The 25,874-nt window shown below is 32.9% G+C and overlaps 3 protein-coding genes across 7 annotated transcripts; 1 reads left to right on the top strand and 2 right to left on the bottom strand.

Annotated features, from left to right (window-relative positions):
- The first annotated feature begins 7,765 nt into the window (after window positions 1-7,765).
- LOC101505842 (uncharacterized) lies at window positions 7,766-10,503 on the top strand. 2 transcript variants are annotated; one of them, XM_004492444.4, is made up of 2 exons: window positions 7,766-8,085; window positions 8,757-10,503. In XM_004492444.4, the coding sequence occupies exons 1-2, from the start codon at window positions 8,063-8,065 to the stop codon at window positions 10,255-10,257; spliced, it is 1,524 nt and encodes a 507-aa protein (XP_004492501.1). In that variant the 5' UTR covers window positions 7,766-8,062; the 3' UTR covers window positions 10,258-10,503. The 2 variants fall into 2 exon arrangements, with proteins under 2 accessions (XP_004492501.1, XP_073222186.1); XM_073366085.1 differs by lacking the exon at window positions 7,766-8,085 and adding an exon at window positions 8,147-8,287.
- A 193-nt stretch (window positions 10,504-10,696) lies between these two features.
- LOC101505307 (protein DETOXIFICATION 44, chloroplastic) lies at window positions 10,697-20,493 on the bottom strand. 4 transcript variants are annotated; one of them, XM_004492442.4, is made up of 13 exons: window positions 20,142-20,483; window positions 19,273-19,397; window positions 18,862-19,020; window positions 18,593-18,726; window positions 17,386-17,521; window positions 16,597-16,693; window positions 16,390-16,490; window positions 14,689-14,852; window positions 14,095-14,166; window positions 13,862-13,978; window positions 13,172-13,267; window positions 12,915-13,036; window positions 10,697-11,384 (listed from the first exon to the last, which is right to left on the bottom strand). In XM_004492442.4, exons 1-13 carry the CDS (start codon window positions 20,435-20,437, stop codon window positions 11,324-11,326), a joined length of 1,680 nt encoding a protein of 559 aa, XP_004492499.1. In that variant the 5' UTR covers window positions 20,438-20,483; the 3' UTR covers window positions 10,697-11,323. The 4 variants fall into 4 exon arrangements, 3 of the variants coding, with proteins under 3 accessions (XP_004492499.1, XP_073222184.1, XP_073222185.1); XR_012162337.1 differs by having other exon boundaries at window positions 11,357-11,384; window positions 12,915-13,041; window positions 20,142-20,489; XM_073366083.1 differs by lacking the exon at window positions 17,386-17,521 and having other exon boundaries at window positions 18,604-18,726.
- Window positions 20,494-20,935: 442 nt separating this feature from the next.
- Window positions 20,936-25,859, bottom strand: LOC101504994 (receptor protein kinase-like protein ZAR1). Its single transcript, XM_004492441.4, has 2 exons — window positions 24,098-25,859; window positions 20,936-22,008 (listed from the first exon to the last, which is right to left on the bottom strand). Exons 1-2 carry the CDS (start codon window positions 25,626-25,628, stop codon window positions 21,374-21,376), a joined length of 2,166 nt encoding a protein of 721 aa, XP_004492498.1. The 5' UTR covers window positions 25,629-25,859; the 3' UTR covers window positions 20,936-21,373.
- Window positions 25,860-25,874: the final 15 nt, after the last annotated feature.

Raw genomic sequence — 25,874 nt, 5'->3', positions numbered from 1 at the left:
AAATAATGATATTATTTTGTAATTATATTTATCAACTTTTCTAAAATAAGTTAGATAAATTAGGAATTGATTTGATCCCCTTAATTTGTAATTATTAGAGGAAATGTTGTAACTATTATTTATACTAAGAAATATTGATGACTCTTCATCATATGCATATTTTTCATTGATTTTAGTCTTATTTATCTTTAATCATTAGTTAATTTAAGGAGTTATTTGATATATTTTGTTAATTTTATTTCTTTTATTTAATGAAAAGTTTATGTTGTTATTTCCTTGGTTAAAGTAGAGATTTTTTGGAGTTTTGCGTTGTTACTTTGTTTTAGTGCAGTGCTGAATTTTGGTGAGAAATCAACAAGATCTATGTAGAGTATTTCAGCCATATATGGAGTTTTAGATGTCCAATTGGAGTCAAACCAAGTGCAAATGAAAGTTAAGATCCATAGCTACAACTTTCATGAAGACATTGGAACCAAATTCAAACTCGAAAGAAGAGTAAAATGCAATATACATCAGACATCAGATGTTGTGCGCCTGAAGCGCGCCAGCCGCGCCTGAGGCGCATTTCCAGCCGTTCAGCACTGTCCAGGCGCGCCTGAAGCGCGTTTTCTACGCCTGGAGCGCATTTCCGGACCAGTGACACTGTTCAGGCTCGTCTGGAGCGCGTTTCCTGCGCACGGGGCGCGCGACGCGCATCAGCATTCGTAAAAATGCAATTTTCACTGTTTTAGGGATCTTTTAGACTCTTGGGAAGTTGAGAGACTTGTGCCCTAGCATAGAAACTCAAAGACGACCATTTCTAACATCATTGGAATAGTTTTATCAAGAATCATTCATGAATCTTTCTTATAATTCTTCTCTAATCTCTATATTTTATATCTCTGTCATGAGTAACTAAACCCTATTTGTCAGGGATGAGTGTAACAAGATGAAACCCTTATTTTTCTAAATTGATTTCTAGTTATATGAATGAGTTTATTGAATTATTTTTCTCATCTATGTGCTTAATGCTTTTTATTGATTGATCAACATTAAAATGTTCTACGATTTGTATTTTGAAACGGAAGTGGACTTTACGAATGCTTGAGAAGAGAAATTCATGAATTTGTAGTCTAGACATAGATGCAGGTCATGCAACCAATTAAATTAGTTGCAGAGGCAATAGTTTAAAAAGAGAATTCTTGTACGGTGTGCTTAATTCTAATCTTAAATCTACTAAGGAATTAGGGGTTACTTTGGAATTATAGGTTCTGTCACTAAGACATTAGGGTAAGAATAATAAAGAGCATTCGGTAATAATTCAATAAAGGAATCCGATAACTAGGACCAAATTAGACACCAAGGTTGGATTCAAAGTGAAACTCATCCCTGACATTTTTCTTATTATAAAATATCAATTTTATTACTGTTAATTTTAAATATTAGGCTAACTTACATTCGTGGTCCCTTAACTTAATTTCAGGTAACGTTTTAGTCATTTATCTTTTTTTTTTCCCCCGATTTAGTCCTTTATTCCTAAAAATATCAAATAAAGTATGAAAATATGAGTTTATTTGAAGATTTGCGTTACGAATTTGATGAAATTTGTATTATATTGAAGAATATAATTAATTTTATGAGTTTTGATTGAATTTTTTTTTGAATTTTTGTATAAAAAAGGATATCATTGTTGAAATTTTAAAACATAAAATATCAAATTGTCACTTAAAATTAAAATAAAGGACCAAGTCGGGAAAAAAAAATGACTAAAACGTTACCTGAAATTAAGTTAAGGGACCACGAATGTAATTTAGCCTAAATATTATTTCAATCAATTCATAAACTTTTTGTTCAATTTAGTAATTAAATATAATTCGATAGTAAAACACAATCTTTGAGTTCGACACTCGGTACTACCGTTTTATTATTACTTGCAACGATTCAGTACACTTGCTGAAACGCTATCAAATATCAAAGCAAAAGGCATCAAACCCTAATTTGTGACAGGTTGATAGTACCAAAAAAACAGCACACACTCCAAAGGTGGTTAACAAACTTGTCAAGGAAAAACATAAAAGAAGACAATCAAGAAGGACAAAAAAGTTAAGTAGTCAAATAGATTCTTTAGTATCAAACTCTAATGCCAATAAGCATGGTACTGGTAATTCAACTATTGTAGCAATATTCATTGTTATTAATAGGATTGTTGTTGAATCCAATTTGAAAAAGGATAGTGAGTTGTGGTGGATGGAGAATGAAGCAAAACGAGATATTCTTATCAACGTCAAGGATGATGGTGCAATGAAAGATTGGTTGTTGTATATGCATGCCAAAGAGAAATGATTGTTTACGTTGTTTTATTACCTTAGTTTATTGATTCTTTAGTGGACATGTACTATTTATAAGTTTTATGAACATTGTGTGTTTGAGTTATGATATGTAAACCATGTCTCTTTCTTTAAGTTTATGGGTGGTTTTTTTCAATATGGCCATGGATGTTTTATGTATGTGTTTTTTACTAGTAGGTGCGTCGCCGAAAGAAAGAAAAAAGAAAAAGACATACACTATTTCGGGAAAGAAAGGAAAAAGAAAAAGACATACATTATTTTGGAATGTGACATCATATGCAATAGATGACATATTACTATAAATATATTTTAAAGAACCATACACGACTTCACGTCAAAAAAGAGAAGATTGGGTGCATGAGATACTAAATGGCCACCCTGTTGGATGTTTGAATGCCTTTAGAATGAAACAAAGTTTATTTAGACAACTATGTGAAGACCTACCATCAAAATATGGATTAAGCAAGTAAAAGAATGTCAGTGCAAGAGAAAGTTGTCATCTTTGTACATCCATTTGCTAGGGGTGCATCTAACAGGGATGCTAGAGAGTTGTTCCAATGTTATGTGAAACTATTAGTAGATCATTTCATGAATTTTGGAAGCCATTAGTGGTGGGAGCAAATACTACATGGATCTTGCACGTGATGTCATAGAAGATGAACGATACATGCCTTATTTCAAGGTAAATAATTAAATAAAAGTAGTTTTTTTTTTTATTTATGTCAAAATGAGTAATATGATCTAACTTGTTACCCTAGGGTTGTATTGGATGTATTGATGGCACACATATACATGTATTCGAAAGGCCAATCAAATACATTATATAGGAAGAAAATAAATCATTGTGTTTCACATTTATTTCACTTGGATGAGAGGGATCAGCACATGACACATGTGTTTTTTCCCACACAATCAAGACACACACATTTATTTCACCAAATATGGTTATTTTCATGTTTTTTTTGTTATGATTTGTTTCTTATAAGTTAATTGCATATACTTTTTTATTCTTTTTTAATAAGCACACCTGCTCAAGAAGCCTTTAATTGTTCATATTTGTCTCTTCGATTGTACTAAAAGATCTTTTGGAGTGTTGAAGAAAAGATAGAAGATACTTGGACTAGTCCAATTTAACGTAGACACCCAAATTGACGTTATAATATAGTTGAGCATAATTCAAATTACGAATACAATAACGAAGTCCTGGATGTTTTTTATGATAACACAAGTAATAAATTTTTAGATAAGATATTTACTACGATCAAAGAGCTCACATCAATCTAGCAAATTTAATATGGAGATATAGATAGTATACTTGTTTTGTTTATTATTATGTGATAAACAATTAATGGATGTTAATTGTTTTCTAATAATTAGACATATTTGATTTGAAAGTAACTTGTTCCTGGTGATATATTTCTAAAATTGATTGTAATGAGTCTAGTGGCTTAGTCACAGTTTGTTGGTTGTGTGCAAACATGACCGAACACTGACTGGTAAGATTACTAAACCAACTAAAAATGCATTTTTTTAGTGAATAAGAATGTCTCAATTTTTTTTTTTACTTAATAGAATGATCTCACATACTACTAGTTTAGTCTGGAAACTAAAACTGATAAAATATTATATAAATTTAACATTGTCTCACTAAATATTAAACCAATTGATTTTACTATCAATGGTAAAAGAAATATTATATAATATTAGTTATATTAATTTAATAAATAATTTAAGATATAAATGTCAATTCAAAAAATATAAATCAGCATCAGCCGAAACTTGTATTAAATTGCAAAAGATCTATAGAAATTAAAAATATTGACAATTGCTCGTTGATACTGAGATATTTATTGGTAGAAAGAAGGTACGGTTAAACTTATTATATAGATTTTATTAAAAATGAATCTTATTTTGTTTTTGTTGTAAATTATTCAATATTCTTCATAGTACAAGTAAATTGGCTAATAAAAGTAGTAGGGATTGGAGAAATTTTAGTTATAAATTGAGAAAATCATGAGTAAGTTATAAATTGAGAAAATCATGAGTAAGTAGTGAGCACATTGCTAACGTAGAAATATCTGTTATAAATTGAGAAATCATGAGATAATAGTGATTACAATACTAACACCAGTTCAACGTACATTCACACTAATTATATTCAATTAATTCAATACGAAGGTTACCAAGGAATAACCTAAGGTTGGAGGAGTAACTGGGGTATCGTCGTCGTTGAGGTATCCTTTTCAAAGTCGAATTTAAATGAAACGACAAATTAAAAAATAAAACGATACGAAAGCGACAACTTGGACGAATAGAAGCAGAACCAATTAAAAAAACTTGAAATTAGGGTTTTAGACATATGAGATATGAAGAATAATATTATTGGAGAGATGAGAATACGAAGAAGAAAAAAGCAAAAAAATAAAAATAAAGTAAAGTTGGAAAAATGATTAAAAATAAAATAGAGTAAAACAATAACTATGAGAGATTGAATAAGAATATCACATCTTTTGTTATTTTAAATTAAATAATTATGTCATTTTACATTGTTAAAAGTTAAATTTATCAATCACTTTAATTTCAATTAATTAGCTTTTCAGCTATAAATCATAAGTTATCACCTATCAGCTAGCTTTTCAGATATCAGTCAGCTTTTCAACTATTAGCTAGCTTATAACTTAATTTTACTAAACAAAGCCTTAAAATAAATTATAAGCTGATGATAAAAGATTGTTTACCAAACACATCTCTTTTAATCCAACAAGCTTATAAGCTAGCTTATTGGCGTTATAAAAAAAGTGCCTTAGTGTTAATTTATTTACGGATATTTAGTGTTAAATATAGGGGTGGGTAAAGTCCAGTTATACATTAGAATTGTTTGAAAATTGAACCAAACCGATTTTCAATTTGAAAAAATTGAATCAAATTGGTTTTGATTTATTCAAAGTCAAACAAAACTGGTTCTTTAAATTAGTGAACCGATTTATTACTTTGAACTGAACCAAACCAAATAGGTTTTAACTTAGTTTTACTTGTTCAAATTGAACTGAACTATTATAATATGGATGATACCAAACTGAACTGCTTCTACATCAAATTGAACCAAATTGTTTTATTCCTATAAGCTAAATTTTATATAATTATCCTAATTATTTCCAAAAAGATACTATATAATCAGTTTTCCACATCCTCAAACTCTGATTTGTGAGAAAATAAAAGAGCATGGTAACATATAAGTAAATCTAAACATATTCCTCGTGTTTCTAAAATCACGAAGCTAATAAAAATTTCAATTCAAATCATCTACATATAAAATATATTTTTCAAAAGGCTTACAAAATCTGCAAAAATATAAGGCTTTCAAAGGTACTTTTCAAACAAAATACCATCAATTTGTGAAATTACTTCGAAATAAGAAAATAATCTTTAAACTCAAATAATCTCTTTATTTCAAAAGCATTACTTCAAATACAATGATTCCTAAACTCAAATAAAAAATAAAATAGAAACAAATGACTTAAATCGTCAAGACTAACAACGCTAGCAGATGACGTTGTATAGAACGTTGAAAAAATAATCTATGCAAAAAAGAGTACTTCGTTATTTTTCAATGAACTTAAAATATAATACAAAGTTTGTAAAACTAAAAATATTGTAACAAAAATTACCTTTCTTGAATGTTTCAAGTTTTTCAAGATCCTCATCAAATAGATATGAGAAAGGAGACCCTTTCAGTCAATCTTGAGTGCAAACAAACACTTTCACTATCGTAGGTGTAAGATTATTGCAATGAGGATCCAACACCTTTCCTCCAGAGCTAAAAGCATACTCGAATGCTACAGTAAACACAAGGATGACCAATACTTTACGAGCAACATTTGAAAGGATGAAGAATCTAGTTGAATCATAAGTTGGCACGTCATACTTTAATTCTAAGTAGTATTATTATTTAAAGGGTTAAGTAAATTTTTAGTCCACGTAAATTTCTTTTTTTTGTTTTCTATCCTTATAAAAAATTTCATTAACTTTTAGTCATTTAAAATTTTTTCGTTTTCATTTTTTGTCATTAATTTTAAATCAACTATTAATATCCTTTGAATTTTTAAATAATTATTTTCAGTAATGTTTACTACATGTTTAACAACTTTTTTTAGAAGAAGTTAGAAATTTTCAATAAAAGATGAATTAAATATATATATTTAATCTTAAAAATTTATGTTTAATTTATCACATGCTAAAAGATTGTAGTTTTTTTAGGAAAATTTCTAATAATGTCATAAATATTATTGAAAAGAATACTTAAAAATTCAAAAAATACACAATAGTTGTTATAAAATAAAAAACAAAAGTAAATTTTTTCAAGGAACTTAAAATTGAAGAAATATATAATAAAGACTAAAAAAAAGTAGTAAAATTTTGTTTATCTATCTCACATATTTACTCAAAATATGTAAAAGACTATTAAATAGAGTTTTAGTAACATCATTGATTTTATTTTTTAGTATCACATTATCATTTTACAATTCCAAATTTCAAAATATGAAAAAAAAAAACACCGAGATTTTTGAGTTAAGAGAATCACCCTTTTATAACATGTTTTTGTAAATAAATATTGGTAATATGTTGTATTTATACGTACGAACGAGATTTATATTTATATATTTGCTACTGTAATGTGTATTTAATTCGAACGATAAGTTTAGGTAACTTTAAATGCATTTTCTCCAAACAAAAATAGTGAGATAGTGATAAGATTGTAAGTAAATTGAATGCATGATTTATGTGTATGTCTGCACAAGGAAAGATAGCATATTCAGATATTAAAATGGAATATATTTTCTGCTTCATAAAGTTTCTATTTCTAATAAATAAATTAAAATCACATTACAAATTTTGCCAGTACAGAACTACCTCAAATAGAAATTCATTCATTTCAATGCCTACTTTTTTTTTATTGAATTTTGATTTACTACGTTTTCTTATTGAGTAATACAATGTTTGATTGAAAATATAAATTTTTACATATAAATCACTAACACATACTTTTGAGGCACATGTTAGTTTTTCATTAATAATAATAATGAAAATAGTGTAGTGTAGTAAAAACGTAGAGACCAAAATGCATAAGACAAAACAAATACAACTAATTCTAGATGTGGTTGGGAAAAATACAAGAATTAGCCAGAAATAAAACTGTTCAAAAAAAGTTAGCTGCAAACAACAACACCAAATAGAGAGGAAGCCCTTCACCATGAAGAAACCTCTTGACAGCCTGCCACCATGAAACAACAACTGACACGTGTCACAACCCCAGAAGTTCATCAGCCTTCACATTAGATTCTCAAAATTAGCCACGTCATCAAGCCTATCCAAAATCTATGTTACTCTTATTTATTAAAAATCTATGTTACTCTTATTTATTAAAAATCCATGCTCTTATTTATTAAAAATCTATATTTTCCTTTGTAGAAAGGTTACATAACACAAAGTCACAAATAAATTGAAGACTTTAACTTCAACATTTTTCTTTCTTAGTATCCAAGTCTTAAGTGACATTTGTGATGACGTTTACATGCACGTATCCCGAAACACAAGGAGGCACACCAATACTAGTTCAATACAAATTCCAAAACCTCTCTTAAACCCTTCAGAAAAATACAAACTCCAAAACTATACACAAAAACAACACAAGAAGAAGAAATCAAATTGTATGCTCCTTGAGTAGCAAAAAGCGCATGAAGATTGATACCGTTTCTGGGTCAGTTTCTTTCTTCTATATTCATCTTAAGATTTCTATAGTTGAAATGAAAATTGATTGTATGCAATCATGAATCTCAATCATTAAACGAAAATCAGACAATTCATATTTCAACTTGTATCTCAACTTGATCAATTTGAGATTTTGCTAATTTTGAAAATAGATTCCAAGTCTGAGTTTCAACAATCACACATATTCAACAGTTTGTATTTCAATCAGACAATTTGTATTTCAATTATAGATTCAACTTTGGATGAAAATTAAACAAATCTTGATCATCACATGAAAATTAGACAATATGTGTTTCAATCATAGATTCATCTGTTGGATGAAAATTAATCGAATTTCGATCATTGCATGAAAATCAGACAATTTATATTCTAAATTGTATTTGAACTCAATTTGGTAAATTCAGACTACGAGCAATTTAATTTTCATCCAACAATCAATTTGCTTCTTTCATTTGATCCAAAATTCTATTTGGTGTTTATTTATTTATTTTCAATTCATCTATTTTCTTTTGTGTTGCATAGGTTTATTTATTGATTTTTACTATGTTTCTAAAGTATATAATTTTTTCTTTGCTTTGTAAATTTGTGTAAGTTTTTCTGAAGGAGCTACTAGAAAGTTAACAATTTTTTTTGTTTATTTGCTTGTTGGAATGGCTGCAGAGAAAGGAAATCACGCAAGAGACGCAGTGGTGGAAGAACTGATTCAGTAGAAGACACTCTTGAGAAGTGGAAGAAGTACAACAGACAGCAACAACAAAAGCTTGGTTTTGGAGATAATGGGGTGGAATTGGTTCACAAAGTTCCTGCAAAAGGTTCAAGAAAAGGGTGCATGAGAGGTAAAGGTGGTCCTCAGAATTCTGACTGCAACTTCAGAGGAGTTAGACAGAGGATTTGGGGTAAATGGGTTGCGGAGATTCGCGAACCTATCAACGGTAAACATGTTGGTGAGAAAGCAAATAGGCTTTGGCTTGGTACTTTCACTACTGCACATGATGCTGCTCTTGCTTATGATAAAGCAGCTAAGGCCATGTATGGACCTAGTGCTCGTTTGAACTTTCCTAATGGATCACCACCATCATCTACTGCTGGTTCTGCAGAGTCTCTGAATGGTGAGGATCTTGCAAAGGCTGAAGAGCTGGAGAGTAATCTTCGTCAGTCTCATGAAGAGAATAAGATTTTTTCTAATGATTTTGCTGTCGATGACTCAGAGGAAGCCAAGGAAGTGATCAGAAATAAGAAAAGTAAGAAAATGGTTCATCAAGGGTCTTACAAGAATGTTAAGTTTGAAACACCTAGAGAAAACGAACGACTAGAGAGTGAATTGGAGAAAGTTTTGGAGAATTCTGGCATAGGTGGAGAGTGTTTTCATGTGCAGAAGGAGGCTATAAATACAGATATGAATTTAGGAGCTGATTGTAGCTCTTCTGATGGAGTAGAAAATGGGACTCTGGTGAAAAGTGAAGAAACAGCAGGAGGATTGGTGGAGGATTTGAAATTCTTTGAGTTGAGCTGCAGCAACCATTTCCTTGGGAACCTACAGAATATGCTTCCAGATAGCAATACAAGACCAAATTCTGAGCATTATGACATCAAAACCAAAGATTCATTTGAGAAGAAACATAAGAATGAAGTAACTTCTGCAGAAATCAAGGAATTTTGTCGTGGCACTGGCAAGTCCTCCAGGATAAGCCATGGTCAGTCACAAAATGAGCAAAATAAAAATGGACATTTTGATGGGATGAAAAGTGAGCTCAAGGGATTGGAATGCAAGCTGAGAGGCCAATCTAATGATGAGGCACAAATAGTAGTACCTTACATGCCGGGAATTCATCTGTTTGGTGGTGACAGTGTGGGACCAATTGAAAGAATGTCCCAAGTAGAGGATTTGAACTACAATACTAATAAAAACACTAAATTGAAAGAGAAAGGAAATAATGGAAGTACACTGCATGGATTTAGTTCCGGGAAAAGTAGGAAGCTGAGTGATCTTTCTCAACAGCTGCAGAAATTGGGTAGTTACCTGCCTGAAAATTGGAATAATAGACAGTTTGCAGATCTTGAAGTAGGTTATGATTATAGTTTCTTAAGTCCTGATTATGATTTTGGCTTATTGGAAGAGAAGAAGTTACTAGACGTATGTTTTTCACATATAGGATCTTAAAGTTGCCTGGTCCTTATAAGGTTTTTTGTTTTTCACTTTGGTGGGGTTATTTATAACAGGGTCTTTTTTTCCCTACCTCAGTGATTCAATAACGCATGTTTCTGCTATCTATTCAGTATCTCAATCACTATAAAGATGCTCTGTACTAAGAATGAATTTTGCATTGTGTTATAATTATAGTTCATATAAGAATTTTGCACTATGAATAAGATGCCCTTTGGTACTATTTGGAAGACACTTTTTTGACATGATACTCTGCTTATTTATAAAAAGTAAAGTTCATCTAGCATTTGATCTCTACAATCTAACTCATTACTTTGGTTGTTGAAACTTGAAAATGTCCTTGTACATGCATGGTTACTATGTCACACCATTTATTCTGTTGCACACTATTACTGATAGTTAACAGATGAATAAAATTATAAAGACAAAAGGATGATTTGCGAAGAAATCAACATATTTAGCTATTTATTTACAGATGATTTGTGAAGAAATCAACATATTTAGATATTTATTTATTTACAGACACTTCCGAGAACCAAGGCAACACATTTACATTTACTAAATTGTATATCACCAAAAGCAAAGAAACTTAGACCCTTTAACCAATTGGTCATCGAATATTACATCAACAATAATGATATATTTCTAGAAAAGAAATTAAGATCCTATAACCTCACATATACACCACAAATAACAGAGCACATGCCAATACCAGAAATCAGGCTCTAACATGAAGCTTCCTTCAGCAACGGAAATATGCATAGGAATGCACAATCTCCTGATAAAAGAATATTTCCAAAAAATGCCAGAAAGTTAAAAGACTTAGCTTCTATGGTGCATGCCGGTCATTCAACAAGTTTCTCCATCCCTGTGCTCTTTTAGCCATTCAAACTCTCTGCTTGTAGTAGAAAGATTTTGGCATTTGGTTTGCAGGAAATTCTGTGACATTCTATTAATTTATTATAGCCCTGTACTGCTATTGGATTCTCTTAAAGTGCAAGGATTTGGTAAGCAGGATAGGGTGCAGAACATTTTAGTATCCTCATATTGGAGCTCTTCCAAATCAATCTTCTGCTCCATCTTTATACCAGATCATATCCCATGGGCTGCTTTTGCTGCTTAACCTAAAAAAAAGGAAAATATAAATATTAACACAATCAAAATCTTCTCATGTAATCCAAAAAGAATTCCCCCCATCCTCAGCAGGATAGGTAAAAAGAGAATAAAAAGTTAATGATCGCAACATAATGCCAAATTCTATCTAAACTGTTAGAATATTAGAAATATCTTATAATATCTTTTATATTATATTAGAGTATCTTAAATTATTTCTTAGGATCAATTTATAATTATAGAGATATCTTAGAATATTTATAATTATTATTATGATTTATTCCTTATTTAGGATTGAGTCTATGTTTCTCTATAAATAAAATAAAATGATTGTGGTGTCCTTGGAAAATCGACTGTGGGATCAGATTTTTGGTCGAGGAAACTCTCCAGCCTTTGTCGTGGCAGCTGTTGCAGCCCTAATGAGTGGGCTCTTAGCTGACAGGTTTGGAAGATTTATAATTCAATTGATGGGATTCTTCTTGATGCACGATTATTCTCTCTTTGATGGATCCAAATCTGCTCTAACTCTCCAATTGTGATCAACAAAAATATGTGTCATTGTTCAAACAGCCGTTATTTCTCCTGTTTGGACGCATTTTCTAATTCCGTTGATTGATCATGACTTTGTTGGTTAGAGTCGCGCTGCTTCTTCTTCGGTGTTTGTCATGCAATTTAGTTCTTACTAATATATTATAACAGTGGCTTCTATTCCCACCGACGATCATTTCGGTGGTGTCCCTTTTTCCACATATGAATTATATTAGTGATGACTTCTTCCGTTAGTGGTTATTCTAACGGTGTCTTTTATTTTCATGACTTACTTTACCTTAGCAATTTGTCCCATATGCACTGGCCTTGCCTTTCTCTCCTTGAAGCACGCCTCTCTCTCCTTGAAGCAGATTCAAGTTTAAATATTTTGAGTCTCCATTATTATTGGTTTGAAGCTTCCAAATGCAGTTTTTTAGAAGAACGAAGCTTGCTTTTTTCAATTGTCTGCCATGAATTTCTCTCAGGCTGATGATCAATCAGACTATCTGGCTAGGCTATATTTATAGCAATTCTCTCCGACTTCACATGCATCCCTGAGTTGCCTCTCCATATTTTTTTATTATTTTGTGGAGCAAAATATTTTCTTGTAGTAAGCTTTAGCTTGAGGGGGAGTGTTAGAATATTAGAAATATCTTATAATATCTTTTATATTATATTAGAGTATCTTAAATTATTTCTTAGAATCAATTTATAATTATAGAAATATCTTAGAATATTTATAATTATTATTATGATTTATTCCTTATTTAGGATTGAGTCTATGTTTCTCTATAAATAGATATTAGTATTGAGTCTTTTGTAATCAAATTAGCATAAAGTTATTATCAATAATATTCAAACCCTTACTATTTTCTCTTCTCCTTTTCTCTAAAATCCCACAACTTCAACATAAACCAATGTGTCCTGTATCATTCTGCCATTTTTCTTTGTGCAAGAATCCAAATATGAAGAAGTACAATGCATTATCTGTCGAGAAAAATTATATACTTTACCTCCAAACTCCAGCGAGAACACGCAAAGTCATGAAGAGAAACAATCCTGTCCAGACTCCAGGAAGTCCAAGTATTGGAGTAGCCACCAGCATGAAAATTGAAGAAATTAGTCCAACTAGCACCTATCCTTGACAAAATCCAAAGACAAGAGGTTAGAAAGAAGGGGAAAAAAGAGAGAGGACAAAAGGAAACCAGTTAAGAGGATAAAAGAACTTGAAATGTTTAAGCATCTATTAATCATTGAAGTAGGTAATTACCATCGAGTAGGCAGCATATTCAAAGTCTGATACTCCATAATAAATCCCATCAAAAACAAATGCCAAAGCATTCACTGGTTGAGATCCAGCAACAAACTGCACATGTGGGTTAGTTTCAGATATTTCAAACAACATTACTATGTATACATATACATCAGAATGGAGAATCAAACTACGTATAACAAACATTAGGTATTGTCACTAAAAGGCTGGCATGGCCAGGCCAGGCCAAAATATCCTTCAAGCACTTACATATCTCTGATACTGCCCGAAAGCATTAGCAGGCAGGATATGATTCATCCACATATAAAATGAATAACAATCTGAATCTAACAATAAATTTCAACATAAAAAGTCATCCAAATGAATTCAACTCGTAGCCTGCAACAATCAGTTACATTGATCATTGTTGTCATGGCATACCTTCTGTGAAAAAATAACTCCAAAAAGCAACCTATGTGCATGCATTCATCACAACTAAGTAACCATACAAAATAAATTGATCATGGTACCCCATTTGTCAAGAAGAAAACAAGAGTTTCACTTTTCTGCTCTCATGGACCAAATCCTCTTCTAGTGAAGTGAATTCAATCACACTGATTTCAATTTTGAGTTGGCATTTAAGGAGTGCCATGAAACCTTCAAACTGATAATAAATTTAATTCTCAGCAAAAAATTGTGATTTCTTACCAATATACCTGACCGAGCAACATCCAGAACCTCTGAATCTGTGCTGAATAAACTAGAAAAAGCTCCAAACCCAAAAAATAAGATCATGGATAGTGTGATTCCGGCTCCTAAACCAATCTGCTAGAAACGTAGAAGAGAGAAGGAGAAAAAGGACTTGTGGATCAGTGTATGTCATAATCTGATTAAAAAAAAATAAAGAAGGGAAGCCATTTATGGTGATAACAACCAGTAACCTGTATCACTCTATATATAACAAGGCGTGCTTGCTCATAATTTCCCAGCGAGTAACTACCAGCAAGAAGAGCCTATAAAATAAATGTTTAACATAACACAGTAAGTTTCAGTAAAATAAATTGCAATCACTAAAAATTTGCTATCAGTTTGTCAGATTTCCAAATAATAAGAATTTCACTGCCGGTAGAATCTGTAGCATCTCTATCGTTTGAAAAAGCATGACGCACAACCAATTCTTTCAAACCTCGCCAACTGTTTTTGTTCTTCAGTCATGTTGGAGGACATGGTAGATAATTGGGATTCTTACTAATATCATTTAGGCATCTAGTGAAATGGAAAAATATTGACCCTGTCATGCAAATGCAATATGAGACAGTATTTTCAGCCATTCTTAGAAAGTTGGATTTTTTTCTCTTATCAGAAAACATTTCAAACTTGATTGTACCCAATTTGCTTGATTTCGTGGTCATGAAAAGCCTTTAACTATTCACCATCTACACTTCATAATTATAAAATTTTATTCTTTTGAATGCATGATTTGGGAACTGGACGAGCTAAACTGCCTATAGGCCAATGCAATAGTATGATCCAACCTGACCAGCAAGTGCCAGAGCATCAGTGAGCAAAGATATAGACAACCAAACTTGCATGCAAATTTGATGGCCTGCCATAGGTATAGGGCCCTGCTTAGCTGCCAAAGATGTTGTGAGTGTCATAGTGATAAACACAGCCAAAGTCCTGCCAATTAGAAGACCACCTACAAAATGCAATAATTAAAAGCAAAAAATTAATCCGTGTCACTTTTTAACTCGCATGATTTCTTCTGTCAATAAATACATGTTATCTAAACAAAACATTCTCAAGCCAATGAAAATCATATTTTGTTACTAAATAAACGAATACATTATCATAATTTATAGATGAACAAAAAGAAGTCCTGTAATAAGTACACATGCACAAACTTCACCTTTGAAAGGCAATGTAATTATAATATCCCTCAAACATGGTCTCTATCCAATAAAATTGTAGCTATTTTTCAAAAAAGTCAATTATCTATGATTCTATCAGCAATAGATTTCTATGAAATGCCATTGCATGATGAAAGTAGGTTTGACAGAAGAAAAAATTCAACTCAACTGCCGCATTTTTTTACACTACGCAGTATAACCTAGTAAGATCTCCAACAAATGTTTTTGCTCGACAAATTATATTCTTCTTGTTTCTAAACAATCTTTTTCCATTTGACTAGTCATTAAACAGTAAAATCAAACTTGAATCAGCAAGTAATGTTTCTTCAAAAGTTTCAAGCAAAAGTTATGCATGTAAAATCAATAGAGACAACACTTTTAGTATAAAATCAACAAAAGTTTTTTCCCACTAGATGAGGTTGGTAACGATTACATGATGAGATAATGTCGTATCATATATATGTTTAGTGACAAACCATTTAAGCATAAAATCATTAAAAGCGAAAAAATTATGTTATCCACATACTCTTATTGAGTTGATTAGTTCAAAAGATAAGACATTATTGAGATACTCATCAAGTTAAATTTGATATCCACTATCATGCGCATTTCAATGATATAACGTGGAAACTAATATCCCTAGATAGTTAATCCCAGATAATGGTGCGTGGCGGCCAACCCCAAAAGTGGGATAGCAGGATAGCGCGTTCCGAGATAGGCGGGATAATTGTTATTTTTTTGAACAAATTACATGAATAATACTATGTAAACCTATATTTAGTGCAACATTAACAAATGACTCAAACTCTGAAAAATTCATAATTAGTAATAAGAATCCACGAGTCTTACTCTTAGTTAAAACATACATTGAAATAACAACAAAAATCACGGAAATAAAGATGATGCACATTGAAGTCTTTAACACAATAATTAAATAATTAAATATTAAAACTCAAAGGCACGTGCTAGCATAGGAATCAAAGATAAGCATCATCTTCATTAGTATATTCTACTTTCTCTTCTTCTTAGGTGAAAGTAGAAACAACAAAACAGAGAAGGAAGAAATAATAGCGTGATCTCGCTAGAAAATATTGGGATTAACTACGCGAGGATAGCGGGATCTCGCCTGGATCCCGTTGGGATCTTGTTTCATGTTGTCGCGGACCACGTCGTTGGGTCAGACACTGCACCGCACCGGGACAGCAGGATCTTGTCGGAAAACTCTGGAATTATCTACCTAGTTCTATCCAACTCTGATCATTATTGTTTTCTTTAAACGATAAGAACAGCCAAAGAAATGATTCAGCTTAATTGAAAAGCGGGTACCAGATTTCAGATAGCCGAAAAATTTTCTCCCATCAAAGTCAAAAGGGATTAGCAGCATTTTGCCACTCAAGTTCCATAGAAGAATGGAAGCTATTAAATATCTGGTGAACAAAAAGCCGAATTCTGTTAAAAGCAGAAGATAATATGAATTACGGGAAATGTGCAAAATGCACATATAATACTAAGTTTACCGCATCCCTAACATACTCGGAGGTCACTGTAGCAATTGCAGCACCACCAACTCCAAAACCGCAAAGAAATATTAGTATTGGATCTAATATGACATTAAGAAAGTTTCCAGCACCTGACATTTCAAGAGAAGCCTTTGTCATTTATACATCCAACAAATCCTTTACCTAGACATGCACTCCTATTTATCCACATTAACACTGGCAGGGCTGCATGGAGCATTTTGCAGAGTATAAACATGTAAAAACAAGAAATTGACAGCTCATAGAAATCACAGAAATTGGTAGAGAATCTGCTTGCTATTCTATGCAACAGAAAAAGCAAAAGAAAGAACACGTCAAATGTTTTACCGGTAATAGCTATTTTCTTAGTTCAATCCCCAATTAATTCATTATTCTTTATTGAAAAATTATGTTGAGCCTGCATTTAAGATAGTAGACCAAGGGGGCCTTTACTATGAACTGAGAGTGTCTTTAAATAAAGTTAAAGACTTTGCTTTATTGCACAAAATATAAATAGCAGATAATGATCTCAGCAATTAAGTCAACTATACAATTTTCATCACATATTTACCATGGATACTTGCTTATAATTCAAACTTACAAATTATGTAAAACTGTCTTTTTACTTTTATTTATTTAAGAGGCATGTTTAAGTCTTTGTTCTTGGGAAAATATAGCTATTTACAGGCTCAAAATTGTAAATTAAGAGCTTCATTTTTTTGCCGAAGATCCCAATTGATATCAACTGCATGTAACATATGAATATAGTAAATGGAGGGAGGTAGGAAGATGCTGCAATACTTGCCAACAGCAAATAGAGGCGTCTTTGTATCCTTAAATCCACGAAAAGTGCCTTGTGCAGCTAATGCAATCACAATTGGTAGAGCACCAAAGGCCCTCAATGTAAGAAAATGCTGGGCAGGTCCATGCATTGGAGAATCCTGTACAGCATACAAAGCGGAACTAATGATGCAAACAAGATCTATGTTCAATCTAAGATTATACAAGTCAAATCCCTTATTATATAAAATCAAATGCCCGTGAAGAGCAGGAAAAACTGATTTGTTTTCCAACTTTTTATTACCTCAAACCAACAATATAGTAACAAAATACCAGGATATATAATTTTTCTTGCTATGCATAGGATAGGACTGATAACTGCTGAATGTGATGCAAATCAGTAAATTTATAATGATTGTTAACGACTAAATGTGTTTCTCAAATTGATTACAATTTGAATAATTAACTTTCATACTACAGCAAAACAGAATGCAATTAAAATTGAAAACTTTCCAAAATTGTTATAGAACTTAAGTTGGGCACGAGAACCATCACAAACACATTTCATACACCAATTAAAAGCTCTAATTAAAACAAAATATAATTTTACACCTGAAATTCAAATTTTTATTTTTGTCAACATTTCCATGCTTCATTACAACAAGGCAAATGCTAACAAGTGTTCTTCCCAAGAGCACTTGTTAAGCATCTAAATATAGAAAAATTACATTGAAAACTGTATATTCAACTTTTGAAAATTCAAATTTTGTTCTTTCCAATACAAAATTTCTATTTTTTGTATCCTTAACATGTGCCCTAAGGGCACTTGTTAGCATGATCCTTAAAACAATTGGGCACCCCCATAGAGATAAAATAAGAGAGATAGCGTAAAGTCATTATACACGATAAAACTCAAAATTAAATATTAGTAGAAATATTACTTCCAATTAAGATTGACTTGTTATAGTAGCTCTATCTCTCCACACAAGTTGTACACAGACAGTTAGATCTAAACTAGTTAAATAATTGTGCTTCTAGTGTTTGCGACCAATAATTGTTTTTTTTCTTTTCACTTTCTTTGTTTTGGGTTGGCGAGGTTGCCTTGCCTGGTAAATTGCAGACTTTGACGAATTTTTTTTTACGTCACAGACTTGGAAGAAATTAGAACAATAAGGAAAATAATAAAAATATTAGCGAACATATGGATCAAAAATCAGCCAAATTTGACATACAGCGGCTATACCCATGATATTCATAAGAATGCCAGAGCCAAGTGAAAGTGCTATTGTTTCAGCAATGCCAAGAGCTGCAGCAAGTGCTAAAGAAGTTGAGACCGAAGAAAGAAGCTTCTTGCTTTGGGAATTGCCTGAGAAATTCATGATAAGACCCACATGAGACCAAAACTATCAATAGATACATTTGATCAAGAAAATCTACAACCATGTCCAGGAAAAATAGATATTCTACTGGAAACTGCAAAACCATTCTAAAAAAATCATACCGTTTTCATCAGTTTGACCGGAATCTTCCTCCTTTCCAATCAGTGCCTGCTCCTCCGCAACAAAGGATGTAGTAATATTCAGTAAAGGAACATTGAAAACTTTTGACACTAGATTAAACACAGAAGCTGAAACCCCAACTGCAGCTAATTCAACAGCTCCTGTATAGAGAAAACTAATTAAGGGAGAATTCTATCTACAACAACAATTCTAAAACCAACAAACAAACAGACAAACCCAGAGAAAATCCAATCCTTACTATCATCATTGCAATCGAGAAGACATAAATAACAACGTAAGCAATTAGAATAATTAGCTTCCAGATTCAGAATAAAAAGCTGCACAAAGCTAACTCACAATTCCTTTTTATTAAATAAAAACTCAAATCATAAAATGCATATCCACAGAAGTACCTATGTGCCCAACGAACGCCGTGTCGATCAATGAGGCAATTGGGTCAGCTGCCAAGGCCACAGCAGCCGGCAATGCAATGGACAGTATCTCCAATCCCAGTTCATCAAATTTAAACCACCCATCTCTGTTCAGTGTTCAGAGCCGAATTATCAAACTTTAATCCCCCCAATAATAAATAATAATTAAAATAAGTAAGTACATACTCTTAAATAATACTGTAATCAATTTCAGAACCACAATTATCATAAAATTAAATTCAAACAAAGCAACGGCGGGAATTTCATCAAATTTAAGCCATCCGTAAATAACCCATTTAGTTTCAAACCATAAAATGAAACTCCAAATCCTCAATTTACAATACTCCATCCATCTCAAATTATCATTTTAAAATCAAAATTGTGTTCTTACATATTTTTCATTTAAATTTTAGCAGTCCAAAACAAAAGTAATAACTATTTTGATTTACCTAATGAATTAGTAAGAGAGAGGATTTTGGAGATAGTATATCATATCAAAAGAGATGAGAAGCATATTAGAAGACTAATTAAGATTTTTAATACCAATAAGAAACAGTTGAATTTCGTAATTCTCAACTCATTATCTTACAAAAAAAATCGCATTTTGTTGAAGTCAAACATTTCTAATAATTCTTGATTGACATTGTAAAATTTATTTACTTTGAATTAAATCCTTGTAAAACGAATTTTAAAAAGGAAGGAAGTAAGTAAGCAATAAAAATAAACTCTGGAAATCAAGTTCAAAATTGAAAGTCCCAAATTATGATGAATAAAATGAAATTCAACAAGTAAAAATGAGAAATTAATGAAAAGTTGAGGTGCAGAAGAAGAAAGTAAAAATGAAAAGGTACCTGAATTGAGGAAGCAGAGAAGGGGGTTTAGGGGAAGATGGTTGAAGGGGTGAAGTTTGAAGAGAATCATCATCAGAAGTAGTGGGATTTTTGTTGGGAGGAGAAGCTCTGTTTGAAAAACGAAGTTGAAGAGGAACAAAGGAATGAGAATGAGAATGAGGAGGAGGGTTTGTGGTTAGCGTTTTTGGAGATTTTAGTGGTGTTGGGGTTTTCAAAGAGGGAATGCAATTGAAATTGCAAAGAAAATACGTAGAAGAAGAATAACAAGACGCCATTGTCAATTTGGGAAGGAGCATGGGAAAATGAATATCTATCTCACTTTCATTTCAAGTGGCAAAGCTAAACAAACCATAACCATATATTCATTTTTTAATTATTTTTATTTGAGGAATATTATTATTATTATTTTGACTCCTTATGTAGTTATGTAGAGTTCGAGGGACCAAAACAACTATGAGTAATTCATCCTTTATACTATGGTCAATCTCAACAATCACTTTTACTATAATTTAAAATTTTGTATTGTACATAGTAATTAAACTCTTAAAAATAAATATCCTTCAAACATTAGACTCGGATTCAAAAAAAAAAAATCAATTGAAAATATCTCATCTTCAATTAAATGATGATCACATGTTGGTGATACGTATAATCTGTTTTTTATAACACATTTTGGCGCGTATCATGAATAACTATTTTTTGACCGGGTCATAGAATAACTATTAAAACACTATTACAATTTACAACAAATACAACCATCTTGAAGTGGGGACCAAATAGAAAAGAATAATATGTAAAGTCAAGAACAAATTTCTTTTTTTGAGCAAAAGAAAAAATTTCTTATACACCATATTACATATGAATTTGCCAATTAAGTAATAATAACGCTAGCTAATGTGAAATGATTTGTAATCAGATTCTGGATAGAATGAGACAACAACAATATTTAAACATAATTTATTAACTTTCTTTGGTCTGTAGCCTAAAAAAGTATAGAGATAAGGTGAGACATTTGATGATGATCTCTGTCAAAAATTGCTCTGACTTCAAAACAGAAGCTAAAGCGACAAATCACATTTATGAATGAAAGTATTTGCAAATTGTAACCCCATCTTGATGCCCCAACAAGAAAATCTTCTGAATGCTACCACAAAAATGAATCATGGTACAGAAGTGTATGTTCCTTTCCAGTCTCAGACTCACTATACTTTCAGCTGGTAAACATCAAAATATTATGATCCAATTTTTTCGAGATTTTCAGAGACAGTTTTCATTCTAGGCCTGACCTCAGGGTCTCCCTCAGTGCATGATAGTGCTACATGGAACACAGCTAGAACTTCTTTCTTGGCATGAATTTCTTGAAGAAGTGATGGATCAACCATTTCAGATAAAGGGCTTTCTTGTTCAAACCCTTTCTTTACCCACCTTACCAAATCAGGTACTTCCACGGAAGTTGATGCTCCTGGAGAAGAATCTGGGGATTTCCCAGTGAGCAGTTCGAGTAACACAACTCCAAACGAATAGACGTCCCACTTTTGGGTGGGTCTGCATCCTGGTACTTTGGCTTCAGGAGCTTTATAGTTGTTGATTCGCTCGGTTTGTGATGACTTAAAGTAAGGAAGAGCTCCGCCCATAAAACCGCCGGTGGAGGGATTGTTGCCGGTGATGCTGATCAGCCGGTTAAGACCGAAATCAGAAATGAGGGGTTGGAAGTTTGTGTCAAGAAGGATATTGGAGGGTTTGATGTCACCATGAACAAATTTTCTTGGACTGCATTCATGGAGATAAGCTAAACCTCTGGCTGTTCCTTTGGCTATTTTCAGCCTGGTTGACCATGAAAGATTTGGAGATGGTTGCCCATTTCTCCCTGCATAAATAATTGGAATTAAATGTGAACTATTTGTAGCAAAATAAATTATTGTGAAGATCATAAATCTATTACAGAATGCAAATGCTGATTAGAGTTATTTTTTGTTGCAATCACATATTTATGCTATTCAATTCATACATATACAGTTATACATAATTCATGATCTTCTTGAGATAGTCAAATGTAGCAATTTCATTTTATTTTGTATAAAAGTGTCAAACATAATAATTGGTCGGTAGATCTTACATCCCACATAACATACTCCACTATTACAAAAGCCAAAATTAAGTCTTTATGTGTTTAGCATAGCATCTTCCTTATCATAGCCAAACATAAGTGTAGTAGAAGCAAAGGAGTGGGAAAACTGTTCTGGTAGGGTCCAATTGAATCAAGAGATCGTGAAGCTGGTATAGACTACTTTGAAAGCAAAAAAGTTTAGCCAAAAGGATTAATAATGTAACAAAGAAAAGCAAAGTTGTTCACCAAGAGCCCAAGAACTAGGAAGCTCTACTGAAAAAAAAAACACCAAAAGCTAAAAAGTTAAACTTTAGCTGATTAAAATAAAGGCACAAAAGCAGCACAAACTTGCAAGTTCATTTTCAGACTACAAATAAATGACACTTAATACAAAGCTACTTTCAAAGATACTATGAAGGGTGTGAAACTGAAAATTATGTATAAAAATTATCCACACAACTGAATAGAATATTAAAGTCAAAAGACACCCAATTTGGATCCTCTCCCGACTCTATGGTCACATTCGAGTCATTAAGTAAATCTAACCGTTGAAATATTAATATGACAACTGTTAGATTAATCAATCGACTGAGATTTTACTGAGAGGAAGAGGGCTTCATAGCATCAAGCTGCATGCAAGAACATGACTCACTGAGGTGTTTAATTGCAATTTTTCCGCCTAAAATGTTGGTTTGTTTAGTGGCACCATGTGCTTAGAATGAGAGATAAAGATCTAGATAGAAGTAAACGGTCCCAGACATGAATGCCATTTCCCAGACACGTGGCGAATGTCCTTCTTGGATGTCCACAAAGGACAGCTCATTGACATTTACAATATCACTGACACTCTTGTACTACCAAACAATTTCTCGATCCAATGCCCTTACCAATAATAAATATGCATCTAATTAATATAGTAAGTATTCACCTAGCCACACCCACATTCTCACCTCAAATTAAATTTCAAAATTATAATAATATTTCTTCATTTCTACCAAGACATATAGAAATTTAATATTCTGCATTTGCATCAGCTAACAAACCACGTTGGTCCTATTGTACCACAAAACAATAAAGAAAACGACAATTATAAATATAAAGACACAATGGAAAAAGACAGAACTCCAAATTCGATTTCTTTTGTTATTTTCCAGAAAGTAAATCTAGCATATTTTAGTACCATTTTCTATAGAAAAGTAGTATTAAACTTTTTCTGTTTGTCTTGCTACCAATCCTTTCTACAAACTAGAAAAGACAATAATTTTGTTTAACTTTTGGCTGAAATAAAATGACACCAATTGACCAATTAATCATCAAACATACATATAACATAAAATTCAAGCCCTCACTCCTGTAAATTAAATGTTCTACAACAACTTCAACCAAAAATTTTAGTAAAAGATAATTGTTTTACACTTGACGTAATTTTTTTTATAGATGTATATACATCTCATCACATGAACATTTGTGAAAATATTTTAAGAATAATATGACAAACTAATATAATGATAAGATATGATTGAATGCATGTGTAAATTTTCTGTATGCTATATAGTACCAATTAAATTCATGGTAGTAGTAATACATTCCCTAAGATTCAAATTTCACCATGTTATCTTTAGCACTCATTCATTATTTTACTAATAGTACTTTATTGAACTTTCATTGTCAATGAAATAGTGCTGCTCTCTTCCCACAAGCCTGCTACTCTAATAAGGATAGTGAGAGTAAAAATGGAGGTTAAGCCTCCTCAAGAATGAAAGCAGCAATACCCAAAAGGGAAAAAAACAAAGAAAGGAATACAAACATACATACATACATAAAAAAAATGTAAAGGAGCTGAACTAACCTCTAAGAGCATTAGCCAAATTGCCATTTGAGATGAAATCACTAATCAAAAGCTTCTCATCTTGAGCCCAGTAATAAGCTCTCAACTTCACAATATTAGGGTGTTTCACTTTGCCAATAGCTTGAACCTCAGCAGCAAACTCCTTATACCTTTGTTCACCACCTTCCCCTAATCTCCTCACAGCCACAGGAACACCATTTCCAAGTACCACCTTATACACAATCCCTAACCCACTTTTCCCTAACACATATGCAGAAGCTCTCAACAATTCATCAAGTTCAAAGCTAAAACCTTTATCAATTGCCACCAATTCACCTTCACCTTCCCCTCTTCCACCACCTTCTCCTCCTCCACCACCTTTCTCACTCTCTTCCATATCAGAATCATCACTTTTAAACCCTTTAACACACCCTAAAGACCAACAAAAACAACACAAATTTGATCTTTCATTGTTTCCACTACCACCAAATTTTCTCTTCCTACTACAACTACACCCATTTGAATTATCTTTCTTCTTCCAATACACATACACAATAACAAGCCCAATTAAAGCCACACCAGCAGCATCAGCTACCGATATAAGAATGATTAAACCGGGACTCAACCCTTTTTTAGACCGGTTCACGCGTTGTCGAGCTGAACCGGGATTTTTTCCCGGTTCACTCTGCGCTGAACCGGTACATGTTTTTTGTAGAGGAAACCCACAGAGTTTCGCATTGTTGAGAAACGCGGTGGGTCCCTGATTCGAAAACGACCCAGTTTGAGGAATTTCGCCGCTTAGATCGTTGTTCCGAAGATCGAAGCTAACGGTCACCGGTAATTTTCCTAGAGACTTTGGGATTTTACCTGATAGGTGGTTGAATGAGAGGTTTAGGGTTCCGGCGAGGGAGTTTAGTTCGCCGATTTGGTCTGGAATCGAACCTTGTAGAAGATTCGCGGAGAGGTCGAGTTGAACGAGGTTTTTTAGCTTCGGCCATGGAGTCGGCGGAATGTCGCCGGAAAATTTGTTATGTGCGAGAATAAGGCGCTGGAGCTGGGAACAGTCTCCGAGGGACTCCGGGATGGTTCCGGCGAGGGAGTTATCGGAGAGGTCGAGATTTTGGAGGCGTGGGAGGTTGCAGACGGAGGGAGAGAGGCTACCGGAGAGATTGTTACCGTGGAGGAATATGCTGTGAAGGGAAGTGGCATTGAAGAGCTGAACGGGAATGGAACCATGGAAGGCATTGGTGTGGAGGTTCAGGCGACGGAGATAGACTAAGTTTCCGAGCTCCGACGGGAGGTAACCACGGAGGCCTTTGGCGGCGAGACCAACTCCGACGACGCGAGGGTCCGTATCGTCGGAGATGTTTGCACAGCTTATGCCGGACCAGTGGCACGGCGTGGGGTCGTTTTCGTTCCAGTCGGAAAATGCGGTTGCGCCGTCGCCGTCGACGGCGGATTTAAGAGTTAGAAGAGCGAGGCCGTCGGAGGAGAGAGAAACGACGGGATGGAAAAAGAAAAGAAAAATGAAGAAGAATAGAGTAACGGGCATTTAGAATTTGCAGTACGACACCGTTTTGGGGTTTTGTTAGTGGACAGTACGTACGATACGGTGCGTTCAGTGCGGTTATTTTAGAGAGAAAATAGAAGTAAGTGTTTGGGAATATGGTTGAGGATGATGAGGATAAGGAAGAAGGGAAGTAGTTGTATTTATGAGAGAAAAATAATAATAAATATGACAAGAGTTAGGGAAGATGAGAATTTAATTTGGTGGGGTCCATTTCGCGCCAAAAAGACA

This window comes from Cicer arietinum, chromosome 3, assembly GCF_000331145.2.
Source record: "Cicer arietinum cultivar CDC Frontier isolate Library 1 chromosome 3, Cicar.CDCFrontier_v2.0, whole genome shotgun sequence".
NCBI lineage: Eukaryota > Viridiplantae > Streptophyta > Magnoliopsida > Fabales > Fabaceae > Cicer > Cicer arietinum.
Note: the sequence above shows the minus strand (reverse complement) of the source record. Positions and strands in the feature narration are given on the sequence as shown.